Raw genomic sequence first — 20,804 nt, 5'->3', positions numbered from 1 at the left:
CTTTTTTACACCTCACCTACTGAAGGGCCATCCAACAACCCCACAACTTATTTACCCGACTCAACAACAGAACAGCTGAACGATTACAATACAGATCAGACTGTTGTCACAGAAGAGCTTTTTTACACCTCACCTACTGAAGGGTCATCCAACAACCCCACAACTTATTTACCCGACTCAACAACAGAACAGCTTGAAGATTACATTACAGATAAGACTGTTGTCACAGAAGAGCTTTTTTACACCTCACCTACTGAAGGGTCATCCAACAACCCCACAACTTATTTACCTGACTCAACAACTGAACAGCTGGAAGATTACATTACAGATCAGACTGTTGTCACAGAAGAGCTTTTTTACACCTCACCTACTGAAGGGCCATCCAACAACCCCACAACTTATTTACCCGACTCAACAACAGAACAGCTGGACGATTCCAACACAGATCAGACTGTTGTCACAGAAGAGCCTTTTAACACCTCTTCTACTGAAGGACCGTCCAACTCTTCCACAATTTATTTACCTGACTCAACAACAGAACAGCTAAACGATTCAAACACAGATCTGACTGTCACAACTGCAGAGCCTTCCAACTCCACACCTCGTGACGTAACCTCATCAAACACATTTGAAACAACCACAAGTGGTTCAACTGCTAGAAGTGGATCGACTACAACAAGGACCACTGATGGCACAACTGAGATGACGGCTACTACTACATCATTTGCTAGTGTAACAACCCTCCGAACAGCATCAATAACCGCGTCAACTCACTTGCCAGTTACAAGAACAACTGCAGCTCCTAGCAACAGTTTGCCAACTGCTTTTCCTTCCACTAGTAGAACAACTCGGGTGTCTACTCCCATAAATACTAGTAGTGGAACAACTCTTCTATCAACACATCAACCAAAAACCACTCTGGCGGAGACAACTCTCACAACAACTCTTGGTTTAAAGTCAACAACTACAAAAGGTAAGCAAACACGTTTCACACAATTTTAGCCAAACAAATCTTGATTTATATTTTAGTGTTGACATTTAGGAATAGTGACAAATGCGTTTTGATGCGAATGCACAGTTTTATATTGGACATGTGACTTTTACATTTTAGGTTTGTGTAGCGAGTATCAACGCTGCTTTCAAAATTGGACAATAGACATTCTCGTAGGTTGTACAGTACAAATCTTTGTGAATGTCCAATGTCCAATATCGATGAACAGCATACATTCACTGTTCAAGCCTATGTGAAATTATCGTGTCCAATAGTAAGCTACTTTCATCACATAATGTCGGTTTATAAGGAGGGCAACCTCTAATAAAGGCCAATCCTGTTGCGTGCACAATAACAATAAACAAGTTCTCATAGCAACCAACGCTCAATGCAAATATTTAAAGTCTCTCATCCTCTTGAAAACCAGTCAAAACTTTCGGAAAACTAAACCTTATATTTCTTTTCAATTTTTGGAAGGTCAACCGTCTGGAATGTTTGATAAGTACCCCTGAACAAACTTTTTCACAAACCGATTTACTTCCTGTTATCGTGAAGCACTTACTCCACTTCCCAAGCCAAACAGGACAACATTTTTAGCCTAAACCTAAACAATCTCCTTAAAAAGTTGTAGCACAGAACGCCCATGTTCGGGTAGATTGTGACATTATTACACAATTTATTAGTTTGATGATCCCGGAACATTTTAACCTAATGATTCATTAGTGGCCTACTTAGTATGGTCGCACCTGTGTGCCGTGCACTTCGACGTATGTTTCCACTGTTTCATCATAGTTTTATGTTAACGTCACAATTTATAGTAAGGTCTATTTATAATGTTGTTCCTTCCGTCAGATTGTCAGGCGTTTTCTTGTGAGAACTCGGGGGAGTTCGATAGAGAATTCTGCGAGTGTGTGTGTTTGCCTGGGTATTCTGGTACATTCTGCGAAGGTGAGGGTTTCTCTTTTTATTTAATACCTTAAAAGCAGTGGACACTATTGGTAATTGTGAAAGACTAGTCTTCACAGTTAGTGTATCTCAACATATGCACTAAATAACAAACCTGTGAAAATTTGAGCTCAATCGGTCATCGAACTTGTGAGATAATAATGAAAGAAAAAACACCCTTGTCGCACAAAGTTGTGTGCGTTTGGATGGTTGATTTCGAGACCTCAAGTTCTAAATCTGAGGTCTTGAAATCAAATTCGTGGAAATTGCTTCTTTCTCGAAAACTATGGCACTTCAGAGGGAGCCCATTTTCACAATGTTTTATATTATCAACTTCTCCCCATTACTCGTGACCAAGAAAGGTTTTATGCTAATAATTATTTTGAGTAATTACTTATAGTGTCCACTGCCTTTAAAAATGTCGTAGGGATAGGAAGAGGTTGTTTTTGTTTTTAACTTTTTAATGACTGAAATTTGTTCGTACTTTTCTCCATATCAATAGATTGAGTCTTTTATTGATTTTTTGTTAATGCACAGGTTACCAAGTAAAATTATTCGAACCATTTCTTACCAAATATCCCCCCCCCCCCCGCCCAACATTAATGTTGACAAAATAGGGAGACCTCCTCCGAAATAGGGTTTTAGGACTTTTATTATGGTTCAGTTGGTAGAGTGCCGGCATGTTAATCGGGAGGTCGTTTGTTCGAATCCCACTCTACTCAATTTTCTTTGTTCAAACCCAAATCAAATCAATTATGGAGTTTTGTGTTAATAGCAGAAATGACACAGAATACTGAGAACTGTGTCTCAAAATTTTTGGAAAACCAAACCATATTTTTAAACATAATTTTTTACATTTTTTGTCGACAGTATCTCCATCGAAAAACCCGTGTGTTATGAATACCCGACTGTGCTCAGGCGAGGGACAGTACTGCGAAGGCGACTCGTCCTCATCGGATGGGTACAAATGTAAATGCCGAACATCGGATGGTTACGTGGACGACAAGGAAGGAGGTTGCACCTGTAAGTTGCTTATTGTAGTCACTGACAGTATAAGAGCCCAAGTTAAAGGAGTGGGTACTTTTTCAAAATGTCCATAGATTTACATTCAACTTACAGGGTTTAAAGATAATGATAGTGGAAAGCTTCCCTTCAAATATTACTTACTGAGGTGCTGTAGTTTTTGAGAAATGAGTAAAACAATGTCATGAAACTACGTTTGTTAATTATTAAAACAATTTTCGTCTCATGAGACGAAAATTATTTATTATGACATTGTTTTACTCATTTCCCCAAAACTACAGCACATTAGCACGTAATATTTTCAGGGAAGCTTTCTACTATCATCTTCAAACTGTGTAAGTTTAGTGTAAATCTGTGGACATTGTGTTTTTTTTTTTGTCCTACAAAAGTTACATAGACCCTTTAAAATGCCATTGGACACTTTCTGAACCGAAAAAATTTAAAAGCTCACAGATTTACAAGTCACTTAGAGGGTTTACAGAAGGTAATGGTGAAATACTTCCCTTGAAATATTATTCCATGAAATGCTTTACTTTTTGAAGAAAAAAAAACGTTAAAGTAATTATCAATTTTCGATATGGAGAATTACAGGTTTGTTATAAACACATGTCATGACACGGCGAAACGTGCGGAAACAAGGGTGGGTTTTCCCGTTATTTTCTTCCGACTCCCATGACTGATTGAGCCTAAATTTCACAGGTTTGTTGTTTTATATATAAGTTGTGATACACGAAGTGTGGGCCTGTGGACAATACTGTTTACCGATGTTGTGCGATTACTTTAAATGGAGGTGCAGTTTATACAAAGTTTGCATTATTTAAACATTAAATGTCCTTCTTACCGAGAGGTGTCTTCCTTTGACCTCGTTGAGGGCGCTGGTTCGGCTCGTGGGAGTCATATGCTCATTAAGAACCCACGGCTTAGGCTTTGGATTCGGCTTCAGGCTCCGTTCTCTCGCCTGAAGGGCTAGCCCTGAGCACGTACGCGCAACTGTCAAAATAAACAACAAGATAGCCTTATGCCCGGTTCATACTTCCTGCGAATGCGAATGCGAAGAAAATTTGACATGAATTCGACGTCACAACCCTCCTTTCGCACTGATATTCGCGAGTGAGTAGAGCTGAACTGAACTACTGCGAATTGGTAGTTGCGATGTTGTGACGTCAACATTCGTATCGCATTCGCATTCTGAAGTATGAATCGGGCTATAGCCCAATCTGGAACCAAAGCCGTGGTATCGAAAAGGACAGTATTATGCAGTCGGACTTTAAGAGGATAAATTCAACCATGCAAATGTTTTCTCTAACTTGTCTCTGAATTGTCATCATTCCAGTAAAGAAGGCTTTCAAGTCGAAGCTCCATGTGATCGGAATCGATGGCGAAGTTGAAGTCTACAAGCCAGCCTACCGAGACCCGAATTCTGCGGCCTCACAAGCTCTCTTTGAAGTCGTTATTGAAGTGGTGAGTTAAATGTGTTTTCAGGCATCTATATGCACATACACTGACCTAGACTTGTGGACAAGTCGTTAAATGTCTGTCGCAGTGATAGCGTTCCGACTCTTTCCGCGATACCCGCGACACATGCGATATTCTCGCGAGACTGCAGGCCCCCGCGAGTACTGCTCTCGCGCTGTGCAGTCTCATTTGGGGGAGCAGTAGTCGGTAGCCAGAATCTTCGCGCGAGGTCAGTGATCTCACGAGAGCAGTAGTCGTTCAAGGAAACCTGAATCATTACGCCTTAACCACGACTCGACTATCTCACCGCGACAGACCATAAACGACTTATCCACAAGTCTTCCTCTTACCTGGTGTGGTCGTGGCCGAGCGGTCTGAGGCTTTGGACTAAAGTGTTACAGAAATGTAGGTTCGAACCCTTGCCTGCTCAGTCGCTACAATTTGTGTGGCCTTGAGCAAGGCACTTTATCGTAAATGCTTCTCTCCACCCAGGGGTACGTGGCAATGTGCTCCTGGTGAGAGTTAGACTTGACTCAAGTCCCAATCCCGTGCCATCCCCAGGAAACTACTGTCAGGAAACTACTGTTCGATGATGCTCTGCATTTCAAAACCTGTTCCGCACTTAGACTTTCGAACTTAGACTTGACTCAAGTCCCAATCCCGTGCCATCCCCAGAAAACTACTGTTTTTCAACCTTAAGAGTTGGGCAATATACTTCATAAGAACAGAAGGGGGAAAAGCAGTTTTGTTATAGAAAAAAAAACACTTTTTTTTATGGGATCATTTCCTAAGTTTTACCCTTTCAGTGTAAGACTAAAACACCAACAAGTCATTTTATCTTTTAAATATTATTTTATGTACAGATCAACTCTATTGTACTTTTTTCTTAGAAGAATAAGAGTACGGAATAAACGTCATATTGAATGGAATTTAATTTTATTTTCTACTATGTAGATAAAGGACGCTCTTCGAAAGGAAAAAGCTACTGAGAATTTTATAGACGTTAAAGGCGTCAGGCTGGACCCAGGGAGCGTCTTTGTGACTACTGTAACCATCTTCCCGGAAAATGACACTGTCGACAGTAAAGGAATAGAGGCAGTACTGAAAACAGACAGTTTGGTCAACAAAAATTCATCTTTATCCCTGAACAAAACAAGCCTGGAAGTGACGGGTAGGTCAACAGTGAAACCAGAGTCTAATCATAATAACATATAGCTTCTTATATAGCGCGCATAACCATCAGTCGGTGACGCTCAAGGCGCTTTAACATACAGTAATTTCCTGCAAGGTATGTGGGTCTACGTTTGAATTATGAGACCTAATCCTTATAGCACAATGTAATGGTTTACAAGGTGCTGTGGCACAGCATGCTGCCAATCAAACCAAGAACACCGGGGCTTACCCCTTCTCTTTCCGATACATGCACTTGGTTCTTTTACGTACGTTACACAACACACGGGACCAACGGCTTTACGTCCCATTTGAAGGAAGAAGCATAACGGTTACATAATGTGTCACGACTGGGACTCGAGCCCAAACTTTCTGCTGATGAGAAACACCAGAGTTTGAATCTGGTGCTCTTATCCGCTAGACTATGACACGCCACCAAGCGAACCAACATTGTTTTGTGGTAACAAACAAAGTGAATTAAAGGCAGTGGACACTTTTGGGAATTTCTCAAAATAATTATCATCATAAAACCTTTCTTGATTATGAGTAAAGGCCCGGTCACACAGGCCCCGATAACGAGAACGATAACGAGAACGATAAAAATGCACGCCCTCGATTGGTTGAAATGCTCCACGCAGAATACGCCCACGCTAATTCAACCAATCGATCGAGGGCGTGCATTTTTTATCGTTCTCGTTTTCGTTATCGTTATCGGGGCCTGTGTGACCGGGCCTTTATGGGGAGAGGTTGATAGTATAAAACATTGTGAGAAACAGCTCCCTCTGAAGTGACGAAGTTTTCGAGAAAGAAGTAATTTTCCACGAATTTGATTTCGAGACCTCAAGTTTAGAACTTGAGGTCTCGAAATCAAGCATCAGAAAGCACACGACTTTGTGTGACAAGGGTGTTTTTTCTTTCATTATTATCTCGCAACTTCTACGACCGATTGAGCTCAAATTTTCACAGGTTTGTTATTTTATGCATATGTTGAGATACACCAAGTGAGAAGACTGGTCTTTGACAATTACCAATAGTGTCCACTGTCTTAAATGCTAGGAACAAGGCCTGAAAGTAATATTCCAGACTTGAATGTTGAAGTCAATTTGCGTTTAAAGGGTTTTGATACCTTTTGCAGATCCCTACTCACTGTGAAAGAAGATGTATGTTATATAATTTACCTGTAGAAGTTTTAGCTTGATTAGTTGTCAAGTTTTTGAGTAAAAGGTGAAAATCACAGAGCGATGTTTTTAGGAGTGTTGCGTAAACACCAATATAAACGTTGTACTTGCTAAAAACGTTTTCATCTCCTAAAAAAACAACATTATTTTCGTGACATTCTTTTAACCATTTCTTTAAAACTCCAGCACCTCTGTACATTGATGTAAGTCATTATGTGGACATTGTGTTTGTGTCCTACAAAAAGTTTCTAAACTCTTTCAGTTTACAGTAAAGAAAATTGAGAAAATATCGCAAAACATACTACTATATGCAAATCGATGTAATTTTTAAAGTCATCACTATCCCAAAGCTTGGCATATTAAACTGCTATAGTATTTTTTTACTGAACACATCATTTACCATTGTTTCTTTTCACTGAAAATAAATGACAGCCCAAGGAAAAAAATCCTTGTTCATGTTGCGAATAATTATTATAATATTACTTGGTTCTGTTTTCATTATAGTATCCACTACGGAATGTCAGTTGACGTGTTTAAACGGAGGGACGTGCGAAACGTCTGGATACTACCCAAATTACGGGTATCATTGCAGGTGAGCAACTTCAAGTTGAATGGTTTAAATAATTGTGATAGCATTTGAGTTTTCCCCGAAGATGTCTTTCGTTCCAGATATTTTTTCTCTCACAGGTATGAAATGTTTATAAAAATTACAAATGAAAATTATCCAGATTTATTAGCTACATGAACAAAGGAAGCAAAAATGTACATGTGCACTATGTTATATGCTACAATTGAGTTCAAATGATCGCTTATTATGTTGTTTTTTTTCGCACACAGTTGTAATTCCCTCTTCATTGGCGAAAGTTGTGCAGGTAAGTAACCTACAGACTATTGTAAGATATTGTGACAAATAATATTATGTCAGTTTCCCTTGTGGTTTATATCGATAAATAATATTATAGAATAAGAAACTCCAAAAATATTGGTGAATCAAAAAAACTTCTTCTTGGTTCAAAAAGTGCACTAAGTTTTGTGAACGCACTGTGTGTGCGAACTAAGGGGTTAGGGAAGTTTCAAAATGGCCGCCGAGTGTGTGTGACGTCTTCGTGGTCTTGTGCACTCACATTGGCCCACCCTCAAGTCAGTATAATGGAGTTCAGTGGATTATGCAAGTATATGTATTGTGCTCTTTCAATAGACCTTTTCGCAAATACTGGGGCGCGCGCGTAAAGCTTGGAATTAGGTAAGATTGATCCATATCTATCCCACAATGCACCTCATTTAACAGTCTGCGCTTGCGCAATGGTATTTTCGAAAAGGTCTATAGTATCCGTTCACACAAACGAGTCTAGCCCTCCATTGACATTGTTCTTTATTGTCTTTCAGACGTCACAGTATTGTTCATCGTGCTGATTGTATTTAGCGGGTTCGCACTTCTCCTGGTGATGGCAGTCCTCGTAGTCTGCATCTCCATACAAATACGACGCACTCGCAGACTGAAATCGGATGGATCATTTTCTGGTTGTGAAAACCCCCATAGACGGAGCTCGTCATCTTCTGGAGAGACAAACCACGCCTTGGAACGAGACTCATATTTAGGTTCGCAGCTCTCTCTGTCGTATTCTGATGAAATGAGACTTAGTCAGCTGACGGAGTATATGAAACAATCAGCCAAAACAGAACAGGTAACAGACTTATGATAAGCTTTGAAGTATGTGTAAAGCTTATAAACATGATCTCTTTAGGCACTTGACACTTTTGTCAATGTCAAAGACAGTATTCTCATCTGGTGTATCCCAACATAGTATGCATTAAATAACAAATCTGCAAAAGTTCGAACTCAATTGGTCATCAAAGTTGCAAGAAAGCAATGAAAGAACAAATTCGTTAGTTCAGAGGGAGCCGTTTCTCACATTGTTTATATTATCAACAGTTCTCCAGAGCTCATTACCAATTAAGTTTTCACGCTAACAATTATTTTGAGTAATTACCAATAGTGTCCAGTGCCTTTAAGTGTGTGTGTGTGTGTGTGTACTTGTCATCGCTGCAAACCGAGCTCTTCGGTGTGAATACACACTCGCGAATCGAGGACTTTTAGCACAGCGAGGACGTCCTCGCTTTGAAAAATTGTGATAAATGCAGCATTATAGCCAGTTTGGACGCCACTGGGATATCTAAGCTTTTGGGACTAATCCTCGGTTTACGTCATTTACGAGAGGAGCATGTGTGAGTTAACACAATTCTGTTGCCGGAGCGGTGGGTTAGCACTCTTGGATGGTTACATCGCCCTCTGTTGATATGAAGTATCCTTCTTGTAGGTAGTAGAGGCGGCCATTTCTAAATCTGAACTCATTTATGCATGACGGTTAGCTTATTCGATTTGAGTCGGGTAGCGTGGCCGGTTGCTGCTGTCATGGGGACGCATCATAAACATGGAGTGCATTGCATCCACCAGGACCCTAGAGTCAACCATTCGACCCATGGCAGCTCTCGAGAGAAGACAAGAAATGGTGAGTGATCTGAGTGTAAATAAATTTCCATGTGATGTAGGCCTAAATAAATCCTTACTGTACTGACTACATCACTATACTATATACAGTCGTTTGACCAGTTAACAATTCCTTACACTTGTCAACAAACACATAGTTAAATGATTTAGGACATGACCAATTTATGTTTATGATTGTTTCTTTCTTGTTAGTAACTAAGCCGCCACTCTGGAATTCGGAGTTAAAAGGGGAAACTAAAACATAATATAGTTTTAAACTCCATGAAAGACATTTTTCACAAGAGTAAATACTCATGTTGCATATTGTATCACCCCTGCGGTATCATAGAATCGTCCAAGTGCGTTGAAAGACAACATGGCGGATATTGCCGTTCGTTACTAAATTCTGGGTCACAAACACCTTTTCTACAGTTACAAATACAATTGTTTCCACAGTTTTAAAGTGATTTGGGTGCATATGACTCTTGTGCATATATTGAATGTTTGACTTATGTTAAAATGTTCTGTGAAAGTGCACTGAAATATTGTTGTCGTGAGGGGTCGTGAGTTGTCGGTATTTAGTGCGACCCTTATGACATGTTCCACTAAACCGATCGACTTTTGTTCGATGAATAACGTATATGTGACATCATTTTTATGTCTTCTTTCTAGTATGAAGAAGGGGACAGCGTCATGGCACTGTGGCCTCCAAACTCGTCATGGTATCCAGCTGTAATCACCTCCATAACCAAAGGTATTTAAAGCCATTGCACCCTTTCGGTACATAAAAAAAAGGAACAGTTCACAGATTTACAAATAATTTACAGGGTTTACAGAAGGTAATGGTGAAAGACTTCTCTTGAAATATGACTCCGACGTTCGATTGAGCCTAAATTTCCACAGGATTGTTATTTTAGATATACGTTGTGATACACGAAGTGTGGGACTTGGACAATACTGTTTACCGAAACAATGGCTTGAAACAAGTATCATTACTTTTGTACTGTGGACACACGAAATGACAGTTCCACACCCTTATTGTGATCCACATTACGTGAAGAGCACGTTTTAAAGATGGCACTAAGTTGTATGTTTCCCCCACCCCCCCCCCCCCCACCCCCCAAAATGAAATGAAAATTAATCAACCGTTTGCCTTTCATTTTTCAGGGAAGTCACTAATCAAGTACTGCGTGCGTTACACTGATGATGGCATCACACGCTCCTTATTTGAGCACCAGGTGAGTAAATGATGATGTCATGTATTAATTCCATCGATCTTAATTTAATAACATGCTATGTGTCTTCATAATATTTTATGTTCTGTACAATTGAGACGTTTTTCCAAGGTTGACGTGTTGAGGCAAACAAATGTCCTCTCTAAATGTAACAGAGTGCAAAAACACTTGCTGTTTACGGCAACCGGCTCGCTTTATAGTAAAAGCTGGATAATAACCAATCCGTGCCACATTGAGTACAATGATCAACACAAATATGGCTCACAATTGCGTGGTATTCGTTTTACCTCGTCCACAAACACGGTCGGCCATTTATGGGAGTCAAAACTTGGACTCCCATAAATGGCCGACCGTGTTCGTTCGCGACGTCACATGAAAACCGTGCAATTTGGAGTGATACTTGTGTGGATCATTATATTCTACTTGTAAAACATCTTTCTAACCACATGCATTTCATAAGAAACGGTTTCAAACGCTGTTCATAGACCAACTCGACCGATCCAAGGCAACGTGTTCCTTTAAGTTCTGACTAGCTTAGTGCTTATGTATTATTTGCCTATCAATTTAAGGGCACGCTGATCCACTCAACCGTATATATTTAATTTGTGTCACAATCCTAATAATATCTCAGTGGTGTTAATTATGTCATTTATCTTTTCCTTGCTAGCTGGCCCATCAAACATCAGGTTTTCAGTCTGATACTTCAAGGTGTGTCAACCCCAACACCAATTGCAGGGATGACGATGACCCACAAGCTATTTTTCAGTCTGATCCTTCAAGGTCTGTCAACCCCAACACCAGTTCCTGGGATGACGATGACCCACAAGCTATTTTTCAGTCTGATCCTTCAAGTTGTGTCAACCCCAACACCAGTGCCTGCGATGACGATGACCCACAAGCTATGTTAGAAACTGGCGAGCTTCACCAAAGCAATGAAGCTGTAGGATGTGAAACAAATGATTCGAGTGAGAAGTGTGCCGTAACAGTCATGCAGACCGATAATGTCGGTAGACAAAGGAAATGGGACAAAAAACACTATTGCTTTTACTGTGATGAGCCTCAGGCCAAGTTACCCCGTCATCTTCAGTCGCGTCACAAAGAGGAGAGGGAAGTTGTAGAGATAGCATCGGAGACCGACGTTAGTGCCCGCAAGAAACTTCTGTTATACATCCGCAATATTGGTAATCACAGACACAATTGCCAAGTCCTTAGAGAGGGAAAGGGTGTCCTTATTATAGTATACAGACCAAATCATGAGGCATCTCCACACGCATATGGACCATGCATACATTGTTATGGCTATTACGTGCGTCTTGATCTTTGGCGTCATCAGTGCCCACTTAAGCCTGCGCTCCCTGCACAGACTGATGGTAGCAGTAGGAGAGGTCGTGTTAGGGGGCGAGTAGCTAACAAGAGTGATTTGTTAAAACCACCCCCTGCTGGTGTATCTTTCCAGTTGAACAAGGTTCTTAGTTCTATGAGGAGAGACAATGTTGGTCTGATTGTCAAGAATGATTCTTTGATTCTGGAAGTTGCCAAACGTGAATACCTTAGACTTGGCCACGATGTTACCCAACATGGCTACATTCGGAACAAACTACGAGAACTTGGTCGTCTTGTTATACAACTGAGACAAAACACCCACCAACCAAATGCATCACTGGAAGTATTCGTGCATCCCCGCCATCTGAATGATATCGTCAAGGCTGTTCATGATGTCGCCGGCTTCAGTGAAGGAAAACAGATGTATCACGTTCCATCTCTAGCACTCAAGATTGGACATTCCATCAAGAGATGTGCACTCATACTGCAAGCAAGTGCTTTAGAGTTTAATCTTAGGCAAAAAGCGGAACAGGCCGAACAGTTTAGGCAGTTATGTGAAATAAAGTGGCCAGAACTTGTGTCAACGCACGCCCACAGAACACTGTACCAAGGAAAGCGCAACAAACCTGCTGATCTCCCCACAAATGCAGATGTGGTGAAAATCTCATCATTCCTTCATGAAACTGGCAACCGGGAAGTGCAGCTCCTACACTCTGCTAAGGGCCATGAAATTACACCAGCTTGGAAGAAATTGAATGAAGTCACACTGTGCCATCTCATTATCTTCAACCGCAGACGACAGGGGGAAGTATCCAAAATGAAACTTGAAGATTTTCAGAAGCGAAGTAGTGCAGCCATTGTGAATGGTGATTGCGTGATGACTGATCTTGAACGGCACCTCTGTAAAATGTTCAAAGTCATTGAAATAGTTGGTAAGAGGGGCAGAACTGTTCCTGTGCTTCTTGGTACTGATGTGATGGCGTGGTTGAAGGCTCTGGTCGCAAATAGAAATGCAGCTGGAGTGGCACAAGACAATATATTCTTATTCGCACGAAGTTGTTACGGAGGCTCAGGTCATATACGAGGAAGCGACTGTCTACGAGCATATGCAAATCAGGCGGGCCTTGAGAATGCTGATAGCATGCGGTCTACAAAGCTTCGTAAACATGTAGCGACTGTTTCGCAAATTCTGGCCTTGAATGAACATCAGCTTGAAACACTTGCAGACTTCATGGGTCATGATTTGCGGGTCCATCGTGAGTACTACCGGTTGCCAGACACTGTCCAGAGGGTTACCAAACTGTCTAGACTCTTCCTCAGCTTGGAGAGAGGCAACTTGGTTTCGCAACATGGCAAATCTTTGGAGGAGTTGCATGTTACTGGAGGTAAACAAACCCGTTTTTAACTTGTCTTTCCAAATTAATTCAAACTGTGGTAACTCCCCCCCCCCCCATAACATTCATTCACTGTACAACCTCCCCCCCCCCCATCCCCCCCCCATCCCCCCCCCCCCCCCCAATGGATTGGCCAACATGTTTAGGTGTGTGCGCCAAAAAGCAAGCATACCTAAATGTTACAATTGCTCTTTGTTTTTGGGGCATGATAACTCGGCCTGTGGCCGTCATCACCTAACCCCCCCCCCCCCCCCATTTTGAACATCATTCACTGTACACCCCAAACCCCACACACCCAACCCAACGGATTGGCCCACATTTTTATTTGTGTGCCAGAAAGCAATCAAAGCTAACTGTAGAAGTTTTCTTTCTTTTTATTGCAGAAGGCTTCAGCAGCGATGAGGACAGCAGTGATTCCGGTGACTCGTGTGACCCAGCTTTGGAGGACAGTGTTGATGACAGTAAGTTTGTAATATTTGTGACTGCCTATATCTCTTGTAGGTCTCTTGCATATGCTGGTCCTATTCCCTGTTGACCGACCCCCCTAGACCCAAATGCGATAAGATGCCAGACTCCGTTTGCTGTCAACAAATTTAAGGTGTCATGCACCACCAAAGTACAGTCATAACCTAAAGTCACTCTGTAGGCACAGCCGAGTGATTAGCCCATCTCGGCAACTCATTTTGTACGGTAGCATGAAACAAGATGGCTGCTTCTTGTCAGGCATTTTCTGCAGGTACCTTTATCGCATTCTTTTGTGCTCAGTTGCGTATTGATTTACTCGAGGAGTAAATGTCACATCGGTAACATGAACATATTTAGGTTATGTATACGCCCCATTTGATTATGTTGACTAATTTACCTCTTCTTTCCTGTGTGTTGTAGGAAGGCCACCAACCCAAACGGATCCAGCTCCAAAAGATCGACAAGTCAAGCGTCGACAATTCAAGCGACGCCCCTGGACTGCCCAGGAAAAGAAAGACGTCACCGAGGGCTTGCAGAGATTCTTTTTGCTGAAGAAGATGCCAGGGAAACGTGACATTGAATCGTCCTGTCCTGTGGCATTGCAGACCAGAACTTGGAGAAACATTAAGGACTTTTGTAGAAACACGATGACACTTCAACAAATTTAAGGTCTCATGCACCACCAAAGTACAGTCATAACCTAGAGTGACTCTGTAGGCACAGCCAAATTATTAGTCTAGACCTTTGGCCTGCCCCCCCCCCCCCCCCAGGAACAAGAAAATACATGTACCACCCCCAACAACATTTCCTAGAAGGCCAGTATACACATTGACATTAGTGAACCGCAAGAACAAGGATTCATGTGTTATGTCCTCACATCGATAGGTACCATTCGACTTTTGGCAATGTCCTCCATTGGATAGTATGAAAAGTATGTCCTCAATCTGCAGTGTACACATGTATTGGTGTGTGTGTGTGTGTGTCACTAGATAGTTCAACCACAACAACATTTATTATATCGTTGCGGTACCCGCTGCCAAAACTAGGATTCGAACTGCCTCTAGCTACCGGGCAACCTCGGTAGTATAGTTGGTAAGAAGACACTGCTCTAGAATTGCAAGGGTCGTGGGTTCGAATCCCACCCGAGTAATATGCCTGTGATATTTTTTCACAGGACTCGGGAAAGTACTGAGTATACAGTGCTAACACACATCGGTGTATGGGTAAAAACCAAAATTAACACAACAAAATCACAAATTAAATTCTGTTATTGGGTCAATACTTTCCGTTTGATAATTTCCGCAGCTGATGCTGAATGCCATTAATAACTGCTTAATAGTCAAATAAAGATAATTTCACTGTTTCACGATGAGAAAGGGTAACTCCATTTAAAATTGTATTAATTTTTTTTTTAACACGGGACCATATTGTAAAATAGCTCTTTTTGCTGATTTTTGCATCCTGTATAAAGATTTTTAAATAAATAAATAATTATTATTTTGCGAATGTTTATAAATTGTTAAACACGCAAAACGTACTGCAACAAAGTCCCCATGAACCGAAAAGACCTACAAATTGATATATTTTTATATATTGTACAAATCTGATTTAATTTATCTCTGATATCAAAAGACTTGACTGTGTCGCCATCTTTTTTTCTATTCATAATATATGCAAACTATTGTGACCTAGATAAAACGAGCTAAATTAGTCAGTTCCCTTTTTGTATATCAATAATCGGTATTCCGTTATAGTGCTAATGCACACAACGAGCATGACGGTGACAAGATGGCAGACACGATCATGATGTAGATGACTTTTGTTTGTAACTTAAAGTTCTTTATTTTTTGTTAGGAGATTGTTCCAGGTGTACCCATGTCTTACCTGTGGGGAGGTGAAATTCCAGTTCGAGCAAAGTCCAGTTTTACCACTGAAACATCAATAAGGGTAAGGTTGTGGCTTGTTTTATGGACCTGGGGTAGATTTCACAAAAGGTTAAGACTTGTCTCATCTCGAGTAGGACTAACCTATCAAGGGTCCTGGGACTATTCCTAAGTTAGGACCATCTTTGTAAAATCCACCCCATGTACGTCTGACAATTTACGGGAGGCTAACAAACCACTCTTCATGAAGTGCGAAACTGGGCCATTTATAAAGCTGTGTTAAAGGCCAAGTTGCACATGCAGGCCCTGATAACGAGAGCGTGGGGCAGCCCATGAAAAAACTTCGGAACTGACATCCCCCTAGTCTTGGTTCCAAGACCATTGGTGTTGCGCGGTCACACACAACCAACGTTCCGATTATGCACGGCAAAAACTGTCCACGCTTGTAATGAACGAACGCTAGCGGGCGCTCTGTTTCTCTGATTTAGATCTCACCATGGTCTTGAATATTTGCAGCGACGGGTCTTAACTTTTTTATTGTTTTTCGGCAAATCTCCCCCGACTTTCCGGTGGAGCCAATCAGAGGCTGCGTTGCGGTTGGCTCATGAATAATTCATCAGTGTTGTGCATGTAGTGTACAATGCATGCAGTAATTCCGTTGCATGACTTTTGCTTTACTCTGTGTGTGGGTATATATGTTTTTATCGGAGTAAAATAATGTCCAGATCAGTAGGATTTAAAACTTTGACACAGGGTGGAAATACGATAAAGAAAGGTTTGTGGTACCAGCACAAACATTTCTGTGTATAATGTCCAGATCCAGACACCTGCATTGCCATGATATGCAGCTTGAAATGCGATCGTGGCGTTATGCTCCCGACGTGCCAGGGCCCACACTGATGAAGCCTGTATTGGCTAAACAATTTGCTTATAGTTAGCACAAAATAGTATTGCTTAGCAGAAACTGGTTGCCAGCCAATTTTTAATTAAATTTGAAATTTTGTAGTGCCCAAGTAAATTTTTGGATAGTAAATAAATTTTGTACAGTATTTTCTGCCAAACAGATATTAACTGGTGGGCCCTGTAGTGTTATTCACAGTGAAAGTTTTTTAATCTTGGGGGAAGGAAATCTTGAGGGATTCAAAAGCGTCTTTGTGAGAACGTATTTTGAAACGTAACCGTAGCTGCATATCTTGGAACATAAGCGTAGCTTGACTCGGGATTGAAAGCGTACTTTTTGATATTGTAGCGTAACCTATTAGTATCTTGGAGTGTATAAGCGTAGCTGAGTAGCTGCGTAGCTTGGAACGTAACAGTATCTTTTGGTGGAGCGTAAGCATATCTTGGAACGTAATTCGTAGCTGCGTATCTTGGAACGTAAGCGTAACTTGACATGGGATTGAAAGCGTACCTTTTGATATTATAGCGTAACTTGAAGGAACGTAAGCAGATCTGTAAGCGCAGCTGAGTAGCTGTGTAGCTTGGAACGTTGACATCTTTTGGAACGTAAGCATATCTTGGACTGAAGCGTAGCATCTTGGAACATAAACGCAGCTGCGTATCTTTGAACGTAGGCATAGCTTGACTCGGGCTTGGAAGCGTACTTTTTGATATTATAGTGTAACTTGAAGGAACGTAGACCTAAGCGTATCTTGGAACGTAAACGTAGCTGCGTATCTTGGAATGTAAGCGTAGCTTGACTCGGGCTTGAAAACATACCTTTTGATATTATAGTGTAACTTGAAGGAACGTAGACCTAAGCGTATCTTGGAACGTAAATGTAGCCGAGTAGCTGCGTAGCTTGGAACGTAACCATATAACATTTTTTGGGAATGTAGTCGTAACAATATCTTTTGGAATAACTCATGAGAAATTTCGAGTTTTGATTGCTTGTCCAGCGGCGACTACTGCTATTCAACTCCCAGTTATTTGAGGCGAATAGTCGGGTCATTAAATTCCACTAGTTGCCCAGTTTAATCATTACCTCAAAAATAATTCGTCATTCACAGAATTAAAAAAATAATACTTTGTTTGACAAAATTATGCTTTGAGGGAATTTTGTTTTAGCATTATTTTTATTTAAACCTTATATAAACAATTCTCATATTTTTTTTTTAAGCTACTCACACAATAACACTGTCACTATATCAATATGCGATATTCCTACGTTTTGACATCATCAAAATTACCTTAAAAAGTCATAACAAAAAGAAATTAGGGGCCATGAATTAAAATGGAGCATATTGGAACGTTGCGATCATAAGAAACAACGGATTCGACACCCGCAAGCTGGGAGTTCATAGCGCCTGGGATTTAACACCTCCAACCCCCACGAGACACGGCATGGGCGGTACGTGATATTCCACAAGGCTTATTTCACGTTCCGATTGCTCCACGCCGTGGGGCCATACAGCGTCCGATACACGGACTCTCTGAATGCTAATTTTACGTTCGATTTTTGACCATTATTTACGATTTCAAATCGTCACGTATCCATAATCTGAATAGATACCTATACTTAAAATTTCACTGTTTTCCTTTTAATAAGCCTATAATGACCACGGAATCACTCTTTGAGCAAAGATTATTAAAAATAGACCGCCGATCATATTGACCTTTGACTCGATCTAGTTTGAATAGTCATCTTCAATTCGTCACGTGATATGAATATTGCATACATTAAAAGTAATTTACATAGTCTGGCCACGCCTTCAATTTGCAAATATCCAAGACCATGGTGAGCACAGGACATGGTGAGATCTAAATCAGAGAAACAGAGCGCCCGCTAGCGTTCGTTCATTACAAGCGTGGACAGTTTTTGCCGTGCATAATCGGAACGTTGGTTGTGTGTGACCGCGCAACACCAATGGTCTTGGAACCAAGACTAACATCCCCCTTACCCGCACCCCCATCTTAGAAAGTAGAATGATCCAGTCTAGGATATCTAAAGTCATTTAATCAACTCTCTGTGGGCTTTGTAACTCATGTTTCGGGGGAAAGAGAAGAGCAAAGCTTCGTGTAGGGGGCTGGGCTCCCAACACCTGCTCCCTCTGGTTACGCCAATGCTGATAGTTAGCAGTTTGAGTGGTTTTTGCTTATTAAATGTCTTTTGTAAGAAGGACACCGTCTGCTGACATGATTTGTGACACAGTCATCGGGGGCCGATTGCAAACAGGGCTAAGATTAATCGTAATTGCAAATCAATAGTATTTGCCTAGTAAAGTGTGATGTCATAATGCAAATCGCTATGGTAATACTGACAATGTCTTCGATGGATTTTATTGCTTTGTGAAACTGAGTCCTGATCTTCAAACTGACTAAGCTGCCCGCTTAAAACATGAATTATCCCATGTCATTAATGTGGTAAAAAAAATGAATGACACTTATCTTTTAGGATTTTATGTTAATAATAATTATTAATCTTTGTATTTCATTTCAGTTGGAAGATTATAACAATGGTGATACACAACGGGCCTATTCCAATAACGGACTAAACCTCGACAGCTGATAAAGACGTTTTCCCACCTTTTACAACAGTTCTTACAAGGTTTCACCATATTCGTTCTTATATGTCAATTGAGTCCACTGTAAACCTAGCTATACTTCACATCAATAGGCTCCACTGAATATAAGCCCATAAAAACTGCACGGAGCTTGTTTGGCTATGACGATTTATGTATAAAAAGTTCAATTATGGACTTGGCTTTTACTATCTTCAAACATTGGAGGTCTCTAGAATTGTAAGCTTTCTGCCTCCAGAAATTCATTTAAACGGTGATTTGGTAAATTTCTACACAAACGTATGCTATCAGTTTTTTGACCTCGTGTCCTAGAGAAATTTAAAGAGAGGGCGCTATCAGAACGAATTTGGACCGCATATATTAGAATATTATTTTTGTGGTTTTTTATACACAAATCGCTATATGATGGAGAGAATCATTTAGGGGAACAGAATCTCCTGCCACGCCAAGTGAATGTGAATGTGAAAGAATATAATTGTCTTTCTTGGTTTTCACTGTGGTCAATTTTTAAGAGTACACCTACTTTAAGTTTAATTTATTTTCACTTGTAAATTTTTTGTTTTCCAGTTGCCTTTCTCAAAAAGTGTTATCTTTTTAGCGCCTTGAGCGTCTTTAACCCAGATTTGGTGCAAACGTTATTTGCTTTCTAAGAAATCAACCCATTACAAGGATAGAGCAATATACTGCCTTTGTATACTTTTCATATTCCGAGAGATTTACCAACCAGTGCTCGGCCAAGTGGCCTTCACTTTATAGAAAATACAATAATTTAATACAATAATGCTTAAAAATCACCAATGGACCTTATGCACATGACGTCATTCCAGTAGGCGCCCTCACCTAGAGGTCAAAAGGAGGTTGTTCATTGGCCAATACTGTGCGCCGCGCGTACAAATCAGTTCGTCTCGATTGTTTCGTCACCGTTTTTCCTCTATTGATGGTGACTGGATGAAGTCAATGCATTAGGTCTATTGGTAGCTCATAATATTTTCTTACCAAAAGTTACCACATGTCTTTATAAACTAAGCTGAAATGTTATGTTTAAAACAGCAAATCTGTTCCATAAAATAGTACAGACTATATTTTGCGATAGTAGATACGAGATCGCCAATACAAAATAGCAGTAAATGTTAAAGGCAGTGGACACTATTGGTTATTACTCAAAATAATTATTAGCATAAAACCTTTCTTGGTGACGAGTAATGGGGAGAGGTTGATGGTATAAAACATTGTGAGAAACGGCTCCCTCTGAAGTGCCATAGTTTTCGAGAAATTTCCACAAATTTGATTTCGAGACCTCAGATTTAGAACTTGAGGTCTCGAAAATCAACCATCTAAACGCACACAACTTCGTGCGACAAGGGTGTTTTTCTTACATTATTATCTCGCAAGTTCGATGACCGATTGAGCTCAAATTTCACAGGTTTGTTACTTAATGCATATGTTGAGATACACCAACTGTGAAGGCTAGTCTTTAACAATTACCAAACAGTGTCCACTGCCTTTAACAAAATTTAACAAAAGAAGAACAACCATTCTGCTTGCTGTGTTTACAGAACTCTATTTATATTATAAAGTTATTGTTTAATAATAAAGATACATAAATTACACTAAAAAAACAATTTGCCTCATCTTAGTTCATATCATTTTCATCCAGTAAAACGTCGAGTTGAATTGATGACGTCACAATTCGTTTACTGCCTTGGATCGGACGAGTTGAATTATGAAAAGCG

The 20,804-nt window shown here is 40.5% G+C and overlaps 2 protein-coding genes across 2 annotated transcripts; both read left to right on the top strand.

The window, feature by feature from the left end:
* Positions 1–285: 285 nt before the first annotated feature.
* On the top strand, positions 286–20,700 carry LOC139949207 (uncharacterized; the record flags this gene model as incomplete). Its single annotated transcript, XM_071947602.1, has 10 exons — positions 286–973; positions 1,844–1,939; positions 2,807–2,959; positions 4,293–4,420; positions 5,369–5,585; positions 7,267–7,354; positions 7,600–7,634; positions 8,149–8,447; positions 15,522–15,614; positions 18,990–20,700. Coding segments are annotated over 10 exons (1,866 nt in total), but the record flags the coding sequence as incomplete, so codon positions are not given.
* Positions 8,803–14,641, top strand: LOC139949234 (uncharacterized). The gene is made up of 6 exons (XM_071947626.1): positions 8,803–9,272; positions 9,923–10,004; positions 10,418–10,488; positions 11,153–13,193; positions 13,586–13,663; positions 14,088–14,641. The coding sequence occupies exons 1-6, from the start codon at positions 9,195–9,197 to the stop codon at positions 14,333–14,335; spliced, it is 2,598 nt and encodes an 865-aa protein (XP_071803727.1). The 5' UTR covers positions 8,803–9,194; the 3' UTR covers positions 14,336–14,641.
* Positions 20,701–20,804: the final 104 nt, after the last annotated feature.

The sequence above is a fragment of the Asterias amurensis genome, chromosome 16 (assembly GCF_032118995.1).
Source record: "Asterias amurensis chromosome 16, ASM3211899v1".
Classification (NCBI taxonomy): Eukaryota; Metazoa; Echinodermata; class Asteroidea; order Forcipulatida; family Asteriidae; genus Asterias; species Asterias amurensis.
This window is presented reverse-complemented; position numbering and strand designations above follow the sequence as displayed.